The 22,480-nt window shown below is 41.7% G+C and overlaps 1 protein-coding gene across 4 annotated transcripts in view; it reads left to right on the forward strand.

Annotated features, from left to right (window-relative positions):
• The first annotated feature begins 2,742 nt into the window (after positions 1-2,742).
• LOC133409169 (IQ motif and SEC7 domain-containing protein 1-like) overlaps positions 2,743-22,480 on the forward strand; it is a 129,339-nt gene continuing 109,601 nt past the window's right edge. For all 4 annotated transcript variants that reach the window (XM_061688812.1, XM_061688830.1, XM_061688821.1 and 1 more), the window contains exon 1: positions 2,743-3,296. In XM_061688812.1, coding sequence (XP_061544796.1) covers positions 3,043-3,296 — 254 coding nt within the window. In that variant the 5' untranslated portion in view covers positions 2,743-3,042. The remainder of the gene's footprint in view (positions 3,297-22,480) is intronic.

A 22,480-nucleotide genomic window follows, 5' to 3' on the forward strand; every position in this document is an offset into this window, starting at 1 on the left:
TTCTCGTCGCCGTGGCCCTCGCCCAGCCTGGCTCCACGTTGTCTTAAGTCTCCCTTCTCCTCAACCGACCCAAGAACCCCCTCGGCCCTCGTGATCAGCTTTCTTGCCTCGCCCCAGCAACCCAACCAATTGCTGCTCGCCCTATGACTCTGTACATTTAACCTCCCCCCCCCCCCCCCTCCCCCCCCTCGATATATTAAACAAAACATCCACTCTAACCATACATCTCCTGATCGCTTTTGGGTCCAAATCCGCAGCACTAAAGACACCCGTAACAATTTACAGGCTAAAAGCAATCCATCAAGCAATTATATTGTAGCATCGGCAAAGTTGACGGCATCCCGACTCGCCTCACGGCTCAGGTTGTAAATAGTTCTCCTTTTATGTGTTCCATAATGTGCAGTGTAACTATCTGAACTCTTGAGTGTGGACCGTTAAGGGTAGGGCCTGTTGATTGGCGGTTGTGACGTCAGCAAAGATGAAAGAGCACAGACGACATTTAAACTTGAACGTTGGCTCAAGTCAGTGAGTCTGGGTGTGGGGTGCTTGGGCATGAGTTATAGCCAATAGCAGCTTTTGAATGACTGTGTATTCTGTTACGGGGTCATGGTAATAAACTCACTGAAGTGCATCATCAACTGTGTCATCCTTGACCACATACGAGGGCATTACAATATAGTTATTTTGGAAAAACTGCTGCGTCACAGATTTCTGTTGAAGGGGGTGAGGCCAATAGATTTTTCAGGAGGCCCGCAGCCCTGTATCCCACATGAATAGCTCCGCCCCTGCACTGAGCAGTAGCCCGATCACATCTCCACATTCAGAAGTTGACAATCTTTAAAGGACTGTTTACTTCCTTAGTATCATTAGTGTGATATGTTTTCCAAATTAGACCTTGACACGGAGCATAAAGTAGAGTGATTTGCAGTTTTCGTGATTTGAATCTCAATCAGATCTTGATTCACTGGAATGTTCTTTTAGTTGTAAACCGTTTCTTTTGCATCTTTTCATAAAATCTCATAATACTTGACCATGGGTGATGTTAAATGTTATTTTGAGTAGAATGCCATGGGCTGCTAAAAAAATGGACGGCGGGCCGCTAATTGGCCCTGGGCTGTAGTTTGGACACCCCTGATACAGGCACTTTGACACGAGTTGGAAGGGGACATTTTTGTTTGTGTGCGTGTGTCTGTTATGCATGTATCTTATCTGAAAGTACTAATAAAGTACAATATATTAGTGGCAGGGTTGACGTCCACCAACACCAAGACGGTTGGCTAGTAATATAAATCCCATGACTGCTGTCCTCTAAGACTTCAGAATATGGACCACCCAGACACTGTCTGACAGCTGCCGAGGTGTTAGAATTGTGCCGGTCAAGGAGCTACACGTGAGGAGGAGGAAAAAAAGAGGATCATATTACTCCAGTTCTAAAGGTCTCTGAAGCGTTTTAAACTACTGATGCTGTACATCTGACATTCTGCTGCCTTGCCATCTTAAAAAGGTCTCTGCTCGCTCCAAAAGCTATCTGTCTCAGGATAACTTTCTAGTTTCCAGGTTTATCTTTTGCCTCTGCTTTAGGTCATTTCGATTATAGATATCAAAATCAAAGCGAGCTTTAAAAACACAGTAGGCACACCGATTATATTATTAATAAAGTTACTATTTGAATTCTGTTATTTAGTATCAATGATCCTGTTATTTGAAGTCCACAGCCTTTCCTCCTTGAGGTGGCCTTGATGCTCTTGATTTGTCAACTGTCCAAGATCTTCCAAATAGCGCTGATACAAACAAGATAATCATATAACGCAACCCTGCCCCGGGATGCCACATATGCAAAACAGGTTGGGCTTATTTCCATTTTCAGGATGCAAATGCAAAAACATTAGTTTGCTGGCACACAGGTCTCATTATGACTTGTCAAATACGATTGATTTTAAGGGCCATGCTATAAAGCTATATTCCCAGGATGCAGAAGATGGAATTCAAATGCTTCCTCATGAAATGTGGCTGTGTTTCTTTCCCAGAGCTGTATAGCCATTTGCTATCGACAATCCCAGTGGGAGGTTGACACTCTGCAGCCTGTGGTCTCACGTGATGCAGATGTGCTGACACATTACTGTACTCCAATCAGTGAATGTTGTGTATGTTAACATAGAAACCTGCAAGGCCCAAACAAGTTTCAAATATGACATTCATAATGGCAAAATCAGGGATCGTTGCAGTTTTAAGGGGGATTTAGTAGAGCAATGCTGATTCAGCAGATTTTACAGAGTAACAATTTAACTCCAAAACCAAATGTTACAGATAAAACTTGTCACAGATAAACTGGTCTCGTAATCCCTAATCCTTTTTCTCGCAATTACCTTTGTGTTTGGCTGTCTTCCACTTCCTGCAATTGTCTCCCTGTCCTTGCGCTGCTGTTTGGGGCAGTTGTGCCACATGGGTCAGCGAAAGAAACATCGGATTGATGGATGGATGGATGGATAGATAGATAGATAGATAGATAGATAGATAGATAGATAGATAGATAGATAGATAGATAGATAGATAGATAGATGAGTTACGTAGAGTCAGGACTGTGATATTGCATATTAGTGCGTTGCATGTGATGATAAACGGAGCTAAATAAATGCGGGTCAGGGTGTAATCTGTCTTGAGCCGTAATGCGCTCAACGCGACCTGCTGTCAGATTCATAAAACTTGTAAACTCCGCCCACTTGACAGCCGGCGTCTGTTTACAGAAAGTCGCGGCGGCGGCGGCGTGGTCGTGGTGGACATGTCAGCCTCGGGGAGGTCGTGTTAAACCCGTCACAGGTGTCCGCTCGCTCTTTGTGACGTCGACGCTCTGTGCGTGACCGACAGCCGACTGTTTCGCGTACGGGAAGGCTGTAAGAAGAAGAACGCCCGTATTCGGAATTCCGCCGTCACGAGCAATGGCGAGGCGTAAAAGGCGCAACAACCCGCCCGAGCATTGCGCTTGAAGCCCCCCAGCCCGGAGCGTCGCTCAAACACGCGAGCCGCTTCCTGCGCCACGACGACATGGACAGCCCGGGCACCGAGAACCCCGGCAGGGCTGCGGAGTATTTACAAGAGCTCAACAAGATCATCGAGACACAGCGAGAGTTGCTGGAGAGGCAACGGGCGCGGATCGAGGAGCTGGAGCGGCAAGTGTGCGACTTGTGCACGGAGAACGTGTGCCTGAAGGAGCGATACCAGCGGCACCTGGCGAGCTGCAGGCTGCTGCAGGGCGCCGACAGCCCGCACTCGCTCGGGGCCATCCACGAGCATGACAAGTAAGCCTTAAGCCTCTTTTGCCTCCCGGCTCAACATGGAAGTTGGCCCTCGCTGCTAAAATGGGAGCCAAACTACCTACCGCGTTTGTGTGCTTGAACTATGCTATGCTTGACACAGACAAACTTTTTCTTTCGTATTTGGATTGGCACAGGCAGGGGCGTTTCTAGAGACCTCGGCGGTCCTAGGCACTCAGCCCTCTCTTAAGACAAAAACCAGGACGATGGATAAGAAAAGAGATCTTTAAAAACAAAAAGAATAACAAACAACTTCACTTTAGCAACTTTAAATACATGGTATACAAAATAAACCTGAAATGTGCCAACATTTCAGAATGATAAAACCACAAGCAAGTAAAGCAAGAACTTTAAGAGTTGCCAACACCTTGGTCCACGGTACAATAGTGGTGCCGCTGCTTGCAGGCCTTCAACTGTCTCTCATTTCCAAGGACCTTCATACAGCTCTTTCCATTGAAATCAGGGCCAGTCCGGTTAGCCTCTCCTGGCACATGGACTTGTCATTGCAGTGCCTACGTTGGTGTTCAGCTGTGTTGTCGATATGGACCAATATCAGCCGTCTCTCAGGGACATGAACTAGCCCCCAGTCAGCAACCGCTTGTCAGGAGACCTCTGCGGTGGATTATGGACACATTGTCTTTGTGGTGTCTAAAGCGGTACCATTGTTTTGTCATTGATATGTCAGTTGACTCTTGTGGACCCCTTCAGCTTGGGGCCCTAGGCAATTGTGTCTCTGGGTACAGGAGAGACCTGGTTAAAGTAGAAATGACAGATCAGTTCATTTACACGCTGGCCATTTCCCACATGGTCGCGGACATGCTGAATGACAGGAGACGCATGTTACACACTCGAACTAAGAAACGAATCGGATTTTTATCAGGTTCCGTAATTTAACAGATCGAAGTCAATGCCATAAAATCCAGGGGAGGTCCTAAAAGTGTATTTCACACGCATGGTCGGCCACATTCATCTATGATATATGGAACGCAAAGGCTGCAACCTCAGGGGGAAAAGGAGCGTTCTCAGTGAAGATTTGTTACGTAACCAGCAGGGCATTAGAAGAGTGCAAATCTCTGCCAAGGTCCATGTAATAGCCTCACAGACACTAATGAAATTATCCTGAAATGACCACAAAACACAACAGGCACATGCATACTCCACCCCGAGTACTTTTGAATATATATATATATATATATATATAGCTGTATAGAACCATGCAGAAATCAATGTAAATAAAAGTGATCAACAGGTCCAGTACTTTCACAATTTGTATGAATATTATGGTGATTGGTAATCCATCCATTTTCTACACCGCTTGTCCTCAGCAGCCTATCCCAGTTGACTTTGGCGGGGTACACCCCGGACCAAAGTTTTATAGGAAGAAAGTCTGACCAGCTTTGTGCTTGGGCGCCATGTTGTTCCCCATTTCATATACTGCCAGCATGCGCCTTATGTTTGCATTACCTAACTTTCATCTTATCCCTACCGATATTCATAAACGCTTCAAGGAATTTCAATGTTTACTATTGCATAATATTAACCCAATAGGCAATTATATATTTTATACATGCCTTTTTATACTTTTTTTTGTGTGTGTTGTACTTGGTTTGAATAAACTTTATTGGCACGTCATCACAGCCAATACCGGTGTACTGTATATCCAGTGCGAGTTATCCATCCGTTTTCTACACCGCTTATACTCACTAGGGTCGCGGGGCTGTTGGTAACACGTGAAATCAATCTAAAACAATTGAATGTGAGCATTATTTAAGAGCGACTAGCTACTAGTTACAGTAAAGAAACAATTAGCCTCACATTTCAAAAAGAAATAGTCACTTTGTTTCAGCTTAAAAAGAATAAGATTCTGGGGAAATACAGCAAACCTACGCCTCGTCCGGGACGAGTGGAGCAGCCACACAAGACAAAAATCCACTTACAAAATATCAAAAAATGGGCACAGTTTAGTTAATCGCCCTCCTATGGGGGAAATGGAGACGCATGGTAACAACATGGTGCCCATAAACCATGTGATGCCGAGTTCAGAATCAGAATAATATTTATTTGCCAAGTATGTCAAAAACACACAAGGAATTTGTCTCTGGTAGTTGGAGCTGCTCTAGTAAGACAACAGACAGTCAATTGACAGAGAACACTTTTGAGACATAAAGACATACAGTGGGTACGGAAAGTATTCAGACCCCCTTACATTTTTCACTGTGTTATATTGCAGCCATTTGCTAAAATAATTGAAGTAAAGTTTTTTCCCTCATTAATGTACACACAGCACCCCATATTGACATTAAAAAAAACAGAATTGTTGAAATATTTGCAGATTTATTAAAAAATATGAACTGAAATATCACACAGCCATCATAGCTATGCCCCACAGGTACGATGTGACCTTGAGGTGAAAGAGAAATTCTGCAAGGCGCTAGACGAAGTAGTTCTGAGCAAGTGATGAGTAAGTATGGCATCCAGGAAAGGAACTGATGGTGGTAGACTTTGCAAAAAGGATGCAAATGGCTGTAGTGAACACTTTTTTTTTCCAGAAGAGGCAGGAACAGAGGGCTACTTACAACAGCAGATGTACAACCCCCAATTCCACTGAAGTTGGGACGTTGTGTTAAACATAAATAAAAACAAAATACAATGATTTGCAAATCCTGTTCAACCTATATTTAATTGAATACACTGGAAATGGCAAGGGTGGAGCACTTCAAATACTTGGGGTCAATAGTTCAGAGCAATGGCGAGTGTGGTAAGAAATGAAGAAACGGGTCCTAGCAGGTTGGAACGGGTGGAGGAAGGTGTCAGGTGTGTTACGTGACACTACAGTCTCTGCTAGCATGAAGGGCAAAGTTTATAAAACAGTGGTAAGGCCAGCCATGGTGTACGGATTAGAGACAGTGGCACTGAAGAGGCAACAGGAAGCAGAGCTGGAGGTGGCGGAAATGAAGATGTTGAGGTTCGCTCTCGGAGTGACCAGCTCGGGTAAAATTAGAAATGAGCTCATCAGAGGGACGGCCAAGGTTCGATGTTTTGGAGACAAAGTTAGAGAGAGCAGACTTTGATGGTTTGGGCACATCCAGAGGAGAGAGAGTGAGTATATTGGTAGAATGTGATGATGAGGTTGGAGCTGCCAGGCAAAAGAGAAGGTTGATGGATGTCGTGAGGGAAGACATGAGAGCAGTTGGTATTAGAGAGGAGGATGCAGGAGATGCAGGCTTACATGGAAAAGGCTGTCACGCTGTGGCGACCACTAACGGGACAAGCCGAAAGGAAAAGAAGAAGAAGCTTTTGGACAAAGTCGAGATTTTTGTCTGACGTTTGTGTCTACCTGTCACACTGTTTGAACGTGAATGCGGTTGAGCTCTGGAAGACAGAGGTTATCAAAGAGACTGTGATTCCTTCAGTGAACCTGATAAAATAGGAGCGCTGTAAATAATGTAAAGTGCGGTTCATAGAAGATACAGGACTCGAATGCTCTTTAAATGTGATGAGCTGTTTAAAGATTGCAGTGCTTATAAAAGTGCTCTTCCAAAGAGAGACAAGGGAAATTTGATTCAGATCAGGAGTGAAATTGTGTATATCGAGTTTGAATGAATGACCTTTGAGAATAGTGGGATTTAGCTCATAACTACTACTTCTGTTTCGTTGCGTGTTAGTAATTTGTCAGGATGTAAACATCCTAAGGGGAAAACACTTTTCTCTGAGAGCTAATGTTGAAATTCTGACTTGTTTTTTAACTAGTTAGTTATTTAACTTGTTAGTTAGTGAATCCTTAACCTTTGAAAGGCGCTATATAAATCTAATATATTATTATTATAATTACTATCTATCTATCTATCTATCTATCTATCTATCTATCTATCTATCTATCTATCTATCTATCTATCTATCTATCTATCTATCTATCTATCTATCTATCTATCTATCTATATATATATAATAAAAAATGATGATGATGATGATTATTAGTAGTTGTAACAGTAGTAGTAGTATTATCCTTCTAGCTAACAGAATAGTATCCAGTTCATGGAATGCGGGATGCATCTGCATCATGCTCCAATTCAAGGCAAGATTCAAGGTTGCTAAATAACTTCACCGCTTATCAGATTAGATTTTTTTTCATATTCTAAAGTTGTCTGTTTTAGGGCAAATTGCAAAGCTAGCTACCTAGCTGGTTAAAAAAAAAAAAAAAAAAAAAAGAATATACAGCCAACCATTTCAGCATTAAGATGTTGTCTGTAGTGTTTTTTTCCATCACTAATCTTTCAAAACCCAAAGTGGAATTAAAGAGCTTTTGTGAAGAAGTCATTCATCTTGCAATAATTGTACATTTTGGTACATTAGTTTAATTGCTTTCAATCCAATAAGTAAATGAATCAATATCTCTGTACTATAATTATCAGGACATGGATAGCCTTACTTAGAATTGAGACTATTCGGTATTAGAGGTAGCCAAATCTACTTCCACCTCTTAATCCCTCTAATTAACATATATCAGATTTCTCCTCGTTAGGATGAGTTTACCCATATATCCTTCTTTGTTGATCCTGAAGGGAAAATTAGACATTGATGCATCTTGCTGTGAAGCATAGAAATGTGAGCTCAAGCAGAGTGTTTTATTTGATAAAACGGTGAGTTTAGCAGTGTGCAGGGAATCCTCAAAGCTCAAATGGTGTATGTAGTATTATGTTCCATTGTGTAGTATTCCCAACTCAAAATTACCTCACATTTTTTACATCTATGTTCATTTTGCTGCATCATCAGTGGCATTATTCTTTTTACCGTTTATATAAATCCATTCTGTCATTCAGCGCAAGCAGGTTGTTACGGTGAATCAAGTTTAATTTGCTGTTGAAAAACACTTCATACTACATTGTGAGTTTGGCTTTATTGCAGATATTACGTAAAAGAAGAAAATGTAAAAACCCAGATTTATTTGTACTTTGAGGATGGTTGGACCGGTTGGTATTACGTGTAGTCGTCCATGTAGATACCTGAGCGATGTCGATCGTCTTTATTTTACTTTTACAAATAAGGTAAAACTGAAAAAGTGTATATTCAATTTATCCCATCGAGAGAGAATGATGGATGATGGTTTATCGTGCAAGTGCAAGGGCTGCCAGACAGTCAATGTGGCATATGCACTGGAAAGAACGCAGTGCGACATGACCATGCCATATCATATAGACCACAATAGGTATTTTTTTACATGATACAAAATGGAATTTTGCAATACTGATGGTATTACAAGCGACAAGTACATCACACGTACATGCTTTCTCAATTGTATGCACAACACATAGCAGCGCTACAATGGGACAAAAAAATTACTTAATCAGCCACCAATTGTGCAAGTTCTCCCACTTAAAAAGATGAGAGAGGCCTGTCATTTTCATCATAGGTATAGCCCACGTATGAGAGAAGAAAACAAATCCAGGAAATCACATTGCCTGATTTTTAAATAATTTATTAGCCTGTGCCCACCTCAAACAGTCACACTCCAAACTCCTCTATGGCCAAGAACAAAGAGCTGTCAAAGGACACCAGAACAAAATTGAGGGGGAACAAATAAATCAATCCGGAAAATCACTGTCTGATTTTTTTAATGAATTTATTTGCAAATTATGGTGGAAAATAAGTATTTGGTTAACAACAAAGGTTCATCTCAATACTTTGTTATATACCCTTTGTTGACAATGACAGAGGTCAAATGTTTTCCGTCAGTCTTCACAGGGTTTTCACACAGTGTTTTTATATTTTGGCCCATTCCTCCATGCAGATCTCCTCTAGAGCAGTGATCTTTTGGGGCTGTCGCTGGGCAACACAGACTTTCAACTCCCTCCAAATATTTTCTATGGGGTTGAGATCTGGAGACTGGCTAGGCCACTCCAGGACCTTGAAGTGCTTCTTATGAAGCCACTCCTTTGTGTGCCCGGGTGGTGTGTTTGGGATCATTGTCATGCTGAAAGACCAAGCCACGTTTCATCTTCAATGCTCTTGCTGATTGGAATGAGGTTTTCACTCAAAGTTTGACGATACATGGCCCCATTCATTATTTGCTTTACACGGATCAGTCGCCCTGGTCCCTTTGCACAAAAACAGCTCCAAAGCATGAGGTTTTCTATTTTTATTTCATCTGACATTCTCCCAATCCTCTTCTTGATCATCCAAATGCTCTCTAGCAAACGTCAGACGAGCCTGGACATGCACTGGCTTAAGCAGGGGGGCACGTCTGGCACTGCAGGATTTGAGTCCCTGGCGGCGTAGTGTGTTACTGACGGTAGGTAGCCTTTGTTACTTTGGTCCCAGCTCTCTGCAGGTCATTCACTAGGTCCCCCTGTGTGGTTGTGGGATTTTTGCTCACCGTTCTTGTGGTCATTTTGACCCCACGGGGTGAGACCTTGCATGGAGCCCCAGATCGAGTGAGATTATCAATGGTCTTGTATGTATTCCATTTACAAATTGATTTCTTCACACCAAGCTGCTTACTTATTCGAGATTCAGTCTTCCCAGCCTGGTGCAGGACTACAATTTTGTTTCTGGTGTCCTTTGACAGCTCTTTGGTCTTGGCCATAGTGGAGTTTGAAGTGTGACTGTTTGATGTAGTGGACAAGTGTCTTTTATACTGATAACGAGTTCAAACAGGTGCCATTAATACAGATAACGAGTGGAGGACAGAGGAGCCTCTTAACTCATTCACTGCCAGGCGTTTTCTAGCAATTTCACAGATTGTTTTAAGACCCACAGAATATTGTGTACTATGACGATGTAAACAACAAAAGAAACATCAGACTCAATTCTTTCATCAGAAAAAAAAGTTTGTCTCGAGCTTATCCCGTTCTTTAGAAATCAGCAGTCAAATATAGGCTACTTACAGCCAAATCTGTTTCTGGAGGAAAAAAAAACTGAGAAGAGAGCCTTTTTGTCAAAGCAGATACATCAAGCAGAATAATGACTTTGACACCAATATTGTTTTTCTTTAGTGAAAATCTCAAACATCTGAACATAAAACAACACTGAGAAAGTACTTTTGACAGAAAAAATAATTTATTTACAAGTATAACTATGTACAGAATTAAATTAGACAAAAATACATGAACAAATGGGGCTCCCGCACTTTTTTCCTCCAAATTGTCCTCTACAGTTTTCTGAATAGTCCAGGTTTTTATTACTTTGTGCATAAAATCTAGCAAAGTTTGATCCACATCTGGATTTTATTCTTTGGTGGCAGTGAATGGGATCTTGTGTGGTTGTCATTCTCCTTGTAACCACTCCCTACTTCTGCTCGAAGCGCAACCTGTGCAGTTTAGAAATATAACTATTACTATAAAAATACATTGTTGAAATTGCTGTCGTGGGACGTGGAGAAAAAAAAGCTTTCAATTACCTTTTTTGTCTGCACTGCGTACTGGAATGGGAGTCGAACGTCTGCTGGATGCATAACTTGTAAGTTTTACAAAATAAATAAAATTATTAGAGAATAATAATGCGATTGGCTGCCAACCAGTTCAGGGTGTACCCCGCCTCCTGCCCGATGACAGCTGGGATGGGCTCCAGCACGCCCGCGACCCTAGTGAGGATAAGCGGCTCAGAAAATGGATGGATGGATGACATGCTTTGCAAGGGTAAAAAAACAAAACACATTACTTCGTCGCAATCCTAAAAGACGTTCGACTCGCGGGTCTTGAATTCCTGCAAAATGGACGGGCTGTAAATGGAAAATTTAAATCAGTACTGGCAACAGTTACAGTGTAATGTGAACTATCCATCCATCCATCCATCCATTTTCTGTACTGCTTTATCCTCACAAGGGTCGCAGGCGTGCTGGAGCCTATCCCAGCTATCTTCAGGCGAGAGGCAGGTACACCCTGAACTGGTCGCTAGCCAATCGCAGGGTACATATAAACAAACAACAGACTAGAATGTTAGAAACATGGTTGGCTTTTTGCAATGCTGACAAACATTTGTTGGGAAATGTTGCATTCTAATTTATACAGCTTTTCCCACCTTTTCCGTTTAGTTATTGATTAGGTGATAAGGTAAGTAATTAGGCTAATGGGAATAAATGTTTAGTCTTTCAAATATTCTTTGGTAAGTAGTTAATGGTCACACACTAAGTAAGACATTTATGACAAAAGCATGTTTTGATTCAGAATGCTGACGCAATTCAAGATAGTAATAGGATCGAATCGTGAGGTGTCAAGAGTCTCAGTCCTTATGGTTTAGTTTGCTTACTGTAATATATTGGGCTGACACCCCCCTTGCATAGGCTATATGTAGGTAGGCTTTTCCGTTTGCCAGCATTTCAAAACAAGGTGCAGAGAGCAGAACATGTGATGTACTGCTGATAGTGAATCCTGTGAGTGAGTCCACAAATTGCTCCAAATTGTCCCTGTGATTCCTGCAGAACAGGCATTTGGGGAACGCTGTTGATCAGGAATTGGGAATATCCAAGTCCTGCGTAAGTGTTGGAATGAACCTACTGTTATGGGTGTACACTGTTCGAGGCTAATTTTGCTGTTTTCTATCCTTGAGATGTGATGGGTATAGTATATGGATTCCAAGTGGAAAATTCTACTTTCCTGACTTATAAATAAAGCCTATGTAACACCCAGGTAAGAAATGAAATTCACACGGCCGTCAGGTTTCCTGATAGTTGAGTGCCTTGTCAGCCTTGGTCTGATACAATTTCTGCTGACCCTATGCAGGTTTTTGCTCTTAATGGTGTTTGTTTTAGCAGCCTTCTACTACTGTTCATTGCAGGACTGGCGCTCACGTTGGAATTAGCTGACAGGCGACACTAGATAGGCCTGCACATTCCTGCTCTAAACATTGGTGATAAGTGGCATTTTGTTACAGCCTGCCACCCCCACATGTGGTCTGCTGCGTTGCAGCCACTGTAAAGTGATCACAGGTCACAAATGAATCTGTGGAGAGGGCATTTGTTTGGATGAATGTTTGTTGTTTTGCATGATGCAGTAGAGGAAGGTGCTTTAATCAGAATTGCACCACAACAATCTGATGCTGTCCTCTGGTGTCTGATTGTACTTTGATTTCTTATTGCGATGCATCTTTTTGCGATGCATCTTTTTATGCATGTTTCGCATTCAAACCTTGTCCCAGGCCTGGTAAGCCATCTGGGTGAAAATATTTGGCATGTGAATGTGATGGCTAGACGAGTGATGAGCAGATGTGACACTTTCCGCTTTGCTCTAATCTTACAAACATATTTGAGCTGGTTTACATACATTATTTTTTTTTTTCTTTTCTTCTGTTGCTTCATCTCAAATTAGTGCTGGTGATGATGATAATGTATTGGCTGCAAATAATGACATACTGTATTGTACATAATTTAAAACCTTGAAAAATTGTTCATTAGAGAATTACACATACGACATTTTATTAGTTAGTTTTTTGGAGCACCTTTACAAAGGCGTCAATGCTTGACAGGGAGAGAGGTATTAATTTGATAAAGAAATATGTTTATTTTATTATTTATGTGGTTGTATGCAGCGGTGTAGGACTGTCCTGCATTATAATGAGAGCTGTGTCTACTATTTTACCTCAAATAGTTACGAGAGAGTCAAAAACAGGAACAATTCTCTGCAATACAGTGTAATTGATGCAGTGCGGTAAAAACTATTCTTTTTTTTGTCATGTTTATGATTGAGCATTTTCTTTTGTTTGTTTTTAATCTTTTTTGCACTGTACGTTCTTTTAGTACATTTAGTAAGCGGTCTTTTATTTTTCTGTAGTTTGTTTTTCAAAGTTTTTTTTTGCTCTTTGTTTTTAAATTATTTCAAACAGGTTAAGGATCACATTGAGTCACCTTGTGTATGAAATGCGCTAGATACATAAATTTGCTAAAGTTCGACACCACTGCAAACAACAACCAAGCTAATAAAAATATTAATTGAATCTGACAGTGTCAATATAAGCGAACATTATTATCCCACATATTTTATACAGTTCTTTTATTGGATATCATTATGTCTTGTAAGTGCAATCAACAGTCCCAGAACAGGGACTGTTCTGGGACTGTGACACTAATTATCCATCCATCCATCTTCTGTACCGCTTATCCTCACGAGGATCGCGGGCGTGCTGGAGCCTCTCCCAGCTGACTGCGGGAGAGAGGCGGGGTACACCGTAAACTGGTTGCCAGCCAATCGCAGGGTACATACAAACAAACAACATTCGCACTCACATTCACACCTACGGGCAATTTAGAGTCCCCAATTAATGGATGTTTTTGGGATGTGGGAGGAAACCCGAATGGCCGGAGAAAACCCACGCAGGAACGGGGAGAACATGCAAACTCCACACAAGCGGGACCGGGGATTGAACCCCTCTCCTCAGAACTGTGAGGCTGACGCTCTAACCAGTCGGCCACCATGCCGCCAATAATAGTCCAATAAATGAAAAATCCAATTAGATTTTTTTGTTTTTGTTTTGTTGAAAATGGCTTACTTTAACCAGGATCACTCACCATTCAGGTAGAAGCCCGGGTCTGTTTTGCGTGTCGGTGCTGTAAATCCTTGCTGCTTAGTGCCTTCATGCCTTTGAGCAAGCTGCCGCCTTTCCAGCTAGCCAGCTAGCTACTTAGTTTGCGCCCTAGCTAGCTGGCTCGCGTCATCTTTCACGCTGTGTTGGATAAACTTTCTCAAATTCATTCTGCCACGGTGCCCCCTGAAGCGATGGCTCCTTTCCAGCTTTGTTTGTGTCACTGCCATGAATATCCATGCAGCTACTTGGAAGTAGGCTAATGGACGCCTCCTTCAGCGGAAAGCTGTTCTGGTTGCAGTCAAGTAGTGCAGTTCATATTACTTCATGGTGCAATTGATCATCAACAACAGTCACATCCATAAATATTGGGACATCGACACAATCTTTTTGGCTCTAAAAACCACCAGAATGAAACGAAGATTAATTGCAGATTTTCAGCTTTAGTTTGAAATCAAAATACAAATCAGGTGAATGGTGTATACAGAAAAAAAGTACATAATTTTGGGTTGCACATGATGGTAAACTGATGTAATTCTACACTCTTTTCCTTGAAAATAATCATATTTGTTAGTTTAACACATTTTAATCATGTGCAACCGATGTCCATACAGTTCGAATTACCGTATTTTCACGACCATAAGGCACACAGTATTAAAAGGCGCAATCTCAGTTACAGGGTCTATTTCTGTATTTAACACATACATAAGTCGCACCGTATTATTGGACGCAGGCATGGTAAAACATACGCTAGCATAAAAGATAAGGTAACATGCATGCACGCTAAAACAATGTTTTTTAAAAAGGCAGCGGGAGCAAAACTGAGTTCGGTTGTACTTTATTGAAGTATTTAACAATGTTTACACCAATATGCAGCGGTTGGAGTTCATTAATCCATTGCTCGAATTGGTCTTCCAACTCGGGCCACCTCGCCTTGTTTCCGCATTTTGTTTTTCTTTTTTTTTTCCGCGGAAACTCAGCTTCGTCTTCTTGACTTGGCGAAGTTCGTTTTCCTGCTTCCTCCACTTGCGAAACATGGATTCGTTGATCTTGATTTCTCTCGCGGCTGCTCGATTCCCATGTTCCTCCGCGCAACTGATAGCTCGCAGTTTAAACTTTGCTTCGTAAGCGTAGGTGCCGTTTTCGACTGCGGTCAAGCCAGCCTCCACTCGTAAAGTAGCAGTCAAGCCAGCCGCCCCTAATTTTATTCATACTAGTCATTACGGTAATAGGTCGCCAACTCGCGGCGAAATACACCTTAAAAAATAAAAAGCTTCCCAATAATATGGACGTCAGTGCTCTACGGTTAAGGAATGCAACCAGCAAAGTTTATTTGAATCTTGGGATACATTAAAAAATGTAGTAATGTAGTAATAATAGAGCTCCACAAACTAGTGGAGCTCTATTATTTATTAAATACCTATGATGTAACAGTCAACATTTACCTTAAACACTATGTGGCGTGTTTAGAATCAGACCTGAGTTTTCCATATCCAGCATAAACATCATATTGTACTTTTGGGTTTTCCTGCAGTCTCTGTATCTTGGCTTCTGTAGTGTAATTTGCTGCCCTAGCTGAAACTTAAGACTCCAGTTGGGCAAGTTTTCATGTAGTTCAGACAAAGCCAGGAAACAGTTTGAGGATGTTTTGGTGCCCCATGGCAGTGAAGAGGAGCATAAAGGAGAAGGCTGTTTCTCGTGTCCGGCAGCACCTACTCTTTTAGCCTGTGATGTGCTGAACAATCAGTGCGTCAAACCATATTTACGAGCCCATGAACTGTCTCTTGCCACAGAAGCCCCGTTAAATGAAATACTCCTGCTGGATTAATGTCTACGCTGGGATGATTTACATTCAGGCTCCACCAATAAATCTCAAACACTGGGCAAATACAATTTTCAATTTGCACTCCAAAACAACTGCAGGCATCCTGCATCTATACCGCGCTCATCCTCCTGACCGCTTCCAATTCTAATCAAGCCTATTAAGAGGCCGTCTGGTGGGTGTTCATTGATGTGGCCGGTCGTCCCCCCGGAGAGGATAGTCATGATTTTAATGAGCAGTGTTAACCCCCTCTAAGGGCTGTACTGATAAAGGCCACCACACTGAAGGAGGTCTGTAGGTACGCCACTGACCTCACATTAGTTGATCCTACTGTATTCAAGGTAGGTCTTTGTATAACTTCTAATGAGCAGGAGGGGAAGAAGAGGACTGTGTCAGTAATTTTGGTACCTTGGAAATCATGGGACTTTAGAATTTGGCCTCCTTCCCCTGTTTCGACCGCAGTGTTTTCTTTGCGGTTGCTGTGCTCAAATTATATCCTTTTCTAACTTTTTTCTCGAATCAGAGTAGGACAGTATTCGCTTTGTTATCTGAGACATGGCCAAGGTAGCTTAGCTCAAAGGTCACCCAGGGTATATTTCTTTGTCAAAACAAATTCATTTCAAAATAGAGGGAGTCAAAAGTGCCTAATGGTGATGGTGTAGTGTTTTATGCGCCTCATTTCCGTGCAGGCGGCGTGGGTTCTGTTTCTGTTAGTGATGGTGTAAATGGTTGTCGGTCTTTGTGTGTCCTGTGATTGACTGGTGACAAGTCCGGGGTGGAGGTGTGAACCAGTCACTGGTCTCATGATTCGATTTGAATACGATTATCATGTCAACGATTCAATATCACAATGCATGACATCAATTTTCTATGCTACTTGATACGAAGTTTCCTTTTAATTACGTAAATTTGACCATGACATGAAATCATAACGGTACATATATTTAATAGTAGAGCCTTAGCCTTCTTGTGTTGTCAGCGTGGTCAAGTTTAATACAAAAATATCAGGGTCTGACGTTAAGCCTTTTTGAGTGGTGGCCCTCAATGAGCCAAGTTTTGGTGTCCCTGTCAGAACTTATACTGTCTGCGTAAATTCATGATATAATACAATACAATAGACAAGTTTTAGTGATTATTTCGTATTTATTGTCTTTTTACTGTATTAGCGGCACTGTGGATGACTGGTTAGCGCATCTGCCTCACAGTTCTGAGGACTTGGGTTCAGATCCGGCCTCGCCAGTGTGGAGCCTGCGTGCATTTTCTCCGGGTACTCTGGTTTCCTCCCACATGCCAGAAACATGCATGGTAGGTTGATCGAAGACTCTAAATTGCCCGTAGATGTGAATGTGAGTGCGTGTGAGTTTATATCTGCCCTGCGATTGGCTGGCGACCAGTTCAGAGTGTACCCCATCTCTCGCCCGCAGTTAGCTCTAATAGGTTACAATATACCCTCGACCCTAGTGAGGATAAGCGGTGTAGAAAATGGGTGGATGGATAGCGTGTTATTTAGGCCCCTTTAAGAAATTATTAGTTCAAACCCAATTCCAATGAAGTTTGGACGTTGTGTTAAACAAATAAAAACAGAATACAATAATTTGCAAATCATGTTCAACCTATATTTAATTGAATACACTACAAAGACAAGATATTTAATGTTCGAACTGATCAACTTTATCTTTTTTTAACAAATAATCATCAACTTAGAATTCTATGGCTGCAAGACGCTCCAAAAAAAGATGGGACAGGTGGCATAAAAGACTGAGAAAGTTGAGGAATGCTCATCAAACAACTGTTTGGAACATCCCACAGGTGAACAGGCTAATTGGGAACAGGTGGGTGTCATGATTGTGTATAAAATGAGCTTCCCTGAATTGCTCAGTCATTCACAAGCAAAGATGGGGCGAGGTTCACCTCTTTGTGGACAAGTGTGTGAGAAAATAGTCGAACAGTTTAAGGACAATGTTCCTCAACGTACAATTGCAAGGAATTTAGGGATTTCATCATCTACGGTCCATAATATCACCAAAACGTTCAGAGAACCTGGAGAAATCATGTAAGTGGCAAGGCCGAAAACCAACATTGAATGCCCGTGACCTTCGATCCCTCTGGCGGCACTGCATCAAAAACCGACATCAATGTGTAAATGATATCACCACATGGGCTCAGGAACAATTCAGAAAAAACAATGTCAGTAAATACAGTTCGGCGCTACATCGTAAGTGCAATTTGAAACTCTACTATGCAAAGCAAAGCCATTCATCAACAACACCCAGAAACGCCGCCGGCTTCTCTGGGCCAAAGCTCATCTAAGATGGACTGATGTAAAGTGGAAAAGTGTTCTGTGGTCCGACGAGTCCACATTTCAAAATGTTTTTGTAAATTGTGGACGTCGTGACCTCCGGGCAAAGGAGGAAAAGAACCATCCGGACTGTTAGTTCAAAAGTTCAAAAGCCAGCATCTGTGATGGTACGGGGCTGTGTTAGTGCCAATGGCATGGGTAACTTACACATCTGTGAAGGCACCATTAATGCTGAAAGGTATACAAGTGAGAAAGGGAAAGAATTCCACCTTCAAGGCTTCAACAATTAGTGTCCTCAGTTCCCAAACGTTCATTGAATGTTGTTAAAAGAAAAGGTAATGTAACACAGTGGTAAACATGAGCCTGTCCCAGCTTTTTTGGAACGTGTTGCAGCCATAAAATTCTAAGTTAATGATTATTTTCTAAAAATAATAACGTTTATCAGTTTGAACATTAAATATCTTGTCTTTGTAGTATATTCAATTAAATATAGGTTGCACATGATTTGCAAATCATCGTATTCTGTTTTTATTTATGTTTAACACAACGTCCCAACTTAATTGGAATTGGTGTTGTACAATTACATTCATGGCGAAAACTCTGTACTAACCTCACTGAAGTCAAGGTATTGCAATTGCACAAATTAATAATAATCCTTAAAACAGTAAATCCATGACAAAAATATTAAAATATTTACTTAACACTGACATTCCAATAAGGCTTTATCTTGTCTTGATGTTGTGCACAATATATATACACGGAAAGTATTCAGACCCCCTTAAGTTTTTCACTCTTTGTTACATTGCAGCCATTTGCTAAAATCATTGAAGTTTTTTCCCCCCTCATTAATGTAAACACAGCACCCCATATTGACCGGAAAAAAAACAACTGAAATATCACACAGCCATAAGTATTCAGACCCTTTGTTGTGACACTCATATATTTAACTCGGGTGCTGCCCATTTCTTCTGATCATCCTTGCGATGGTTCTCCACCTTCATTGAAGGCCAGCTGTGTTTGATTATACTGATTGGACTTGATTAGGAAACCCACACACCTGTCTGTATAAGACCTTACAGCTCACAGTGCATGTCAGAGCAAATGAGATTCATGAGGTCAAAGGAACTGCCTGAGGAGCTCAGAGACAGAATTGTGGCAAGGCACAGATCTGGCCAAGGTTACGAAAACATTTCTGCTGCACTTAAGGTTCCGAAGAGGGGTGGAGTGGATGGACAACACTGACATCCCAGGTTTGGCCCTTTTTCCCAGTCATGAACGTGACCCCACTTTTTATTTCTCCTTTTGTTTCGATTCTTTCCAAAACACAAACGCCACAACATTTTAGCTCACTGTCTTCAATACAGCATAATTGAAATCAATTCCATTGCATCTAAGGTTGCATGTGTGTTCCACCCAACAGTGTGAACATTCAATACATGAATGATCTAACCATTTCACTTTGTGTAGTGTGGCTTGCATACATCTTACTGCAAGGACTACAAAATTTTTAGTGTCAAACAGGCTTAAAGCAGAACACTTGAAGGGATCAGAAGGCTGAAGCTGTCTTACATTGTTTTTACTTCTCTGTCCAATTATTCACCTCACGTCTGTCAAGGTGAGCTGATGCTATAGCTAAATTTAACACAATCTGTCACATGCAGCTGCCGCTGCTTGTTGTCTGCCAGGTGGGAGTGCAATGTGTTTTATGTGGACTGCTGATGATGAGGCGGAGGCAGTCGACAGCTGAACACACAAACACAGATGAGAGCTTGTGGTCACACATCTTGGTCAGCATAGACTATGTCCAACCATCTCCCCGCTGTGCCGGTGTGCCTTGTAACAACTAATATTTGGTGGGCTTGGCATTTTTTGAGATGCAGATTAACTGTGGGCTTTAGTTTGCTTTGTAAACATTTCACATAAGTGACTCGCTTGAACGGCTGGTGGATTATTTTTCATATGCACCAACTGGACAAAAATTGGGAGTACAGTTGCAATGCAGTATGCTGTTGGAGTTATGTTTTCATCCATCCATCCATCCATCCATTTTTCACATCGCTTATCCTCACTAGGGTCGTAGGTGTGCTGGAGCCTATCCCAGCTGACTCAGGGCGAGGGGCGCGGAACACCCTGAACCAGTCGCCAGCCAATCGCAGGGCACATATAAACAAACAACCATTCGCACTCACATTTACACCTACGGGCAATTTAGAGTCTTCAATCAATTTACCACACATGTTTTTGGGAGGTGGGAGGAAACCGGAGTACCCGGAGAAAACCCACAGAGGCACGGGGAGAACATGCAAACTCCACACAGGCGGGGCTGGGATTTGAACCCCCGTCCTCAGAACTGTAAGGCAGATGTGCTAACCAGTCGTCCACCGTGCCGCCTATATGTTTTCAAACTGTGGTAATGAGCAAAGTCTCATTTTAGCTTAGTGAGTTTAATTCAACTCGATACAGCTGTTTGATTAAAAGTTTGCTGTGAAAATACAAACTGTTGAAATTATTCTTGGGCAATTTCCTTGATCAAGTTCAGGAAAAATTAACAATCAGTTATTTCTTTTAAAATAATTTGTAATGTAATAGTGTATTATTAGTAAGAAAATATTTTAAAAAGACATTTTCCTACATCTTTATCTCAATTTCACAACTTTTTTTAATTTTTTAAATAGAAATCTGCACAGGTGGCAGGGTGTAGGCTTAACCAGGCCTCCACCGTGCCTAACCAGCACATCTGCCTCACAGTTCTGAGGACCCGGGCTCATATCTGGAGTTTACATCCCTGCGTGGGTTTTCTCCCGGGTACTCCGGTTTCCTTCCACATCCCCGCAAACATGCATGGTCGGTTAGTTGAAAACTCTAAAATGTCCGTAGGTGTGAATGTGAGTGCGAATGGTTGTTTGTTTATATGTGCCCTGCGATTGGCTGGCAACTGGTTCAGGGTGTTCCCCGCCCCTCGCCCAAAGTCAACTGGGATAGTCTCCAGCACGCCTACGACCCTAGTGAGGATAAGTGGTGTGGAAAATGGTTAGATGGATAGAAACCTGCACGGGTGAACGATACTGTGCGAATGTTTAAGGCCACCTCTGGCTTTGTTTTAATTACCTTTTCCACAGCAATCATTTTGAAAAAGTTAGAAAAAAATAAAAGACTGCTGGCAGGATAATGCAAAAACACCTCAGATTCTCAGAGAAATGATAAAAATAAAAAAAATTTTTGCTTGCCGGGAGTCCAGGTTTATAATGTGCGGCTGGGACTTTGCATTGGCTGAGAATAACGAGTTGGGCTGCTATAGCTTCCGTCCACTTCTGTATTCCTCCAATGTGTACACATCCGTATCGGTTGCTGCTATGCAATGCGCTGTGCGGTGTACGTAACCCTTGATTTTGTAGGATATCTAAAAATCTAAATCAAAGTAATGGGTGCAGACTCCATATATGGGCTTTTTTAGACTATGAAGTGCATGAGTCAAATTTTGATTAAGTGATCTGCCAGTGTGAAAAATACCAGAGGGAACTGTATTGTTAGGAACACCACTTTAAAGTGACTTTTAAAATCAAACTTTTCTCTGTTAAAAAAATGTAATTACCAGCCAACTGTGCCCTCAGCTTTACCACATCTTTTAGAGAATTTCAGCTCGTTTAGCTGTGTCATGCTCAGTGCTTGCATAGTGTTGTTTTCAGCTTGCAGCAGGAAGCAGACGCAGCGAGTGACCTGCTGGTGAACACGCCCCCCCCCCCCATATAGGAAATAACACCGTGAGCGGAAAACAAAAGTGATTGTGTATAGTAGATGAAAGAGGGAGAATAGTTGTGTTCAGGTGGCCAGAAATGTAGCTTAAGATAATGAGTCAAATGTTTGACACGGCTGCTGGTTCTGACTGGTGAAAATATCTAAAACTATGTCGACTTTACCTCTTGGACTGTGACTCATATTTTCAGTATGCCGTTGAAATGTAGTCGTAGTAGTAATAATAAATGACACAATGTGTAATCTCTGACGTGATCAATCTTCTACTGTAGGCTACAGTATATAAAGTGGAACCTAGATAGAACGGACTAATAGTGGTGGGGGAGGGGTTCGTCCGATACAGCTGATTGACTTTTTTTTTGAGGCCATATGCACCTATATTACTGTACAGTACAAAATTATTGTTTTTTAGATTTTTTGTCATGGCCCAAAATGCCCAGTAGTACTAGAGTACAAAGTTCTAAATAAATATAATAAAAGCTTGAAAATGTTTGAAAGTTTCCCTTTTTATTCAAATTTACCACGCCGGTATGCTTGGTTGTGATGGCATTGTTGACGTACAATACTCATCATAGGGGAGTCGCTTTCATGAGCCACGAGCAATTACTGTGCTTCCTATTTCCAAAGCCAATTGCCAAAGGCAAACATCTTGACAAAAAAAAATTATTGGGCCAAAAATAACATGTTCCAAGACGCCAGAGACTTACGTTTTGTATTCCTCATAGTGAAAACTTGAAGAATTGATTCCTAACCCACATTAACAAACAAATAGGGTCTGCAGAT

The sequence above is a fragment of the Phycodurus eques genome, chromosome 1, assembly GCF_024500275.1.
Source record: "Phycodurus eques isolate BA_2022a chromosome 1, UOR_Pequ_1.1, whole genome shotgun sequence".
NCBI lineage: Eukaryota > Metazoa > Chordata > Actinopteri > Syngnathiformes > Syngnathidae > Phycodurus > Phycodurus eques.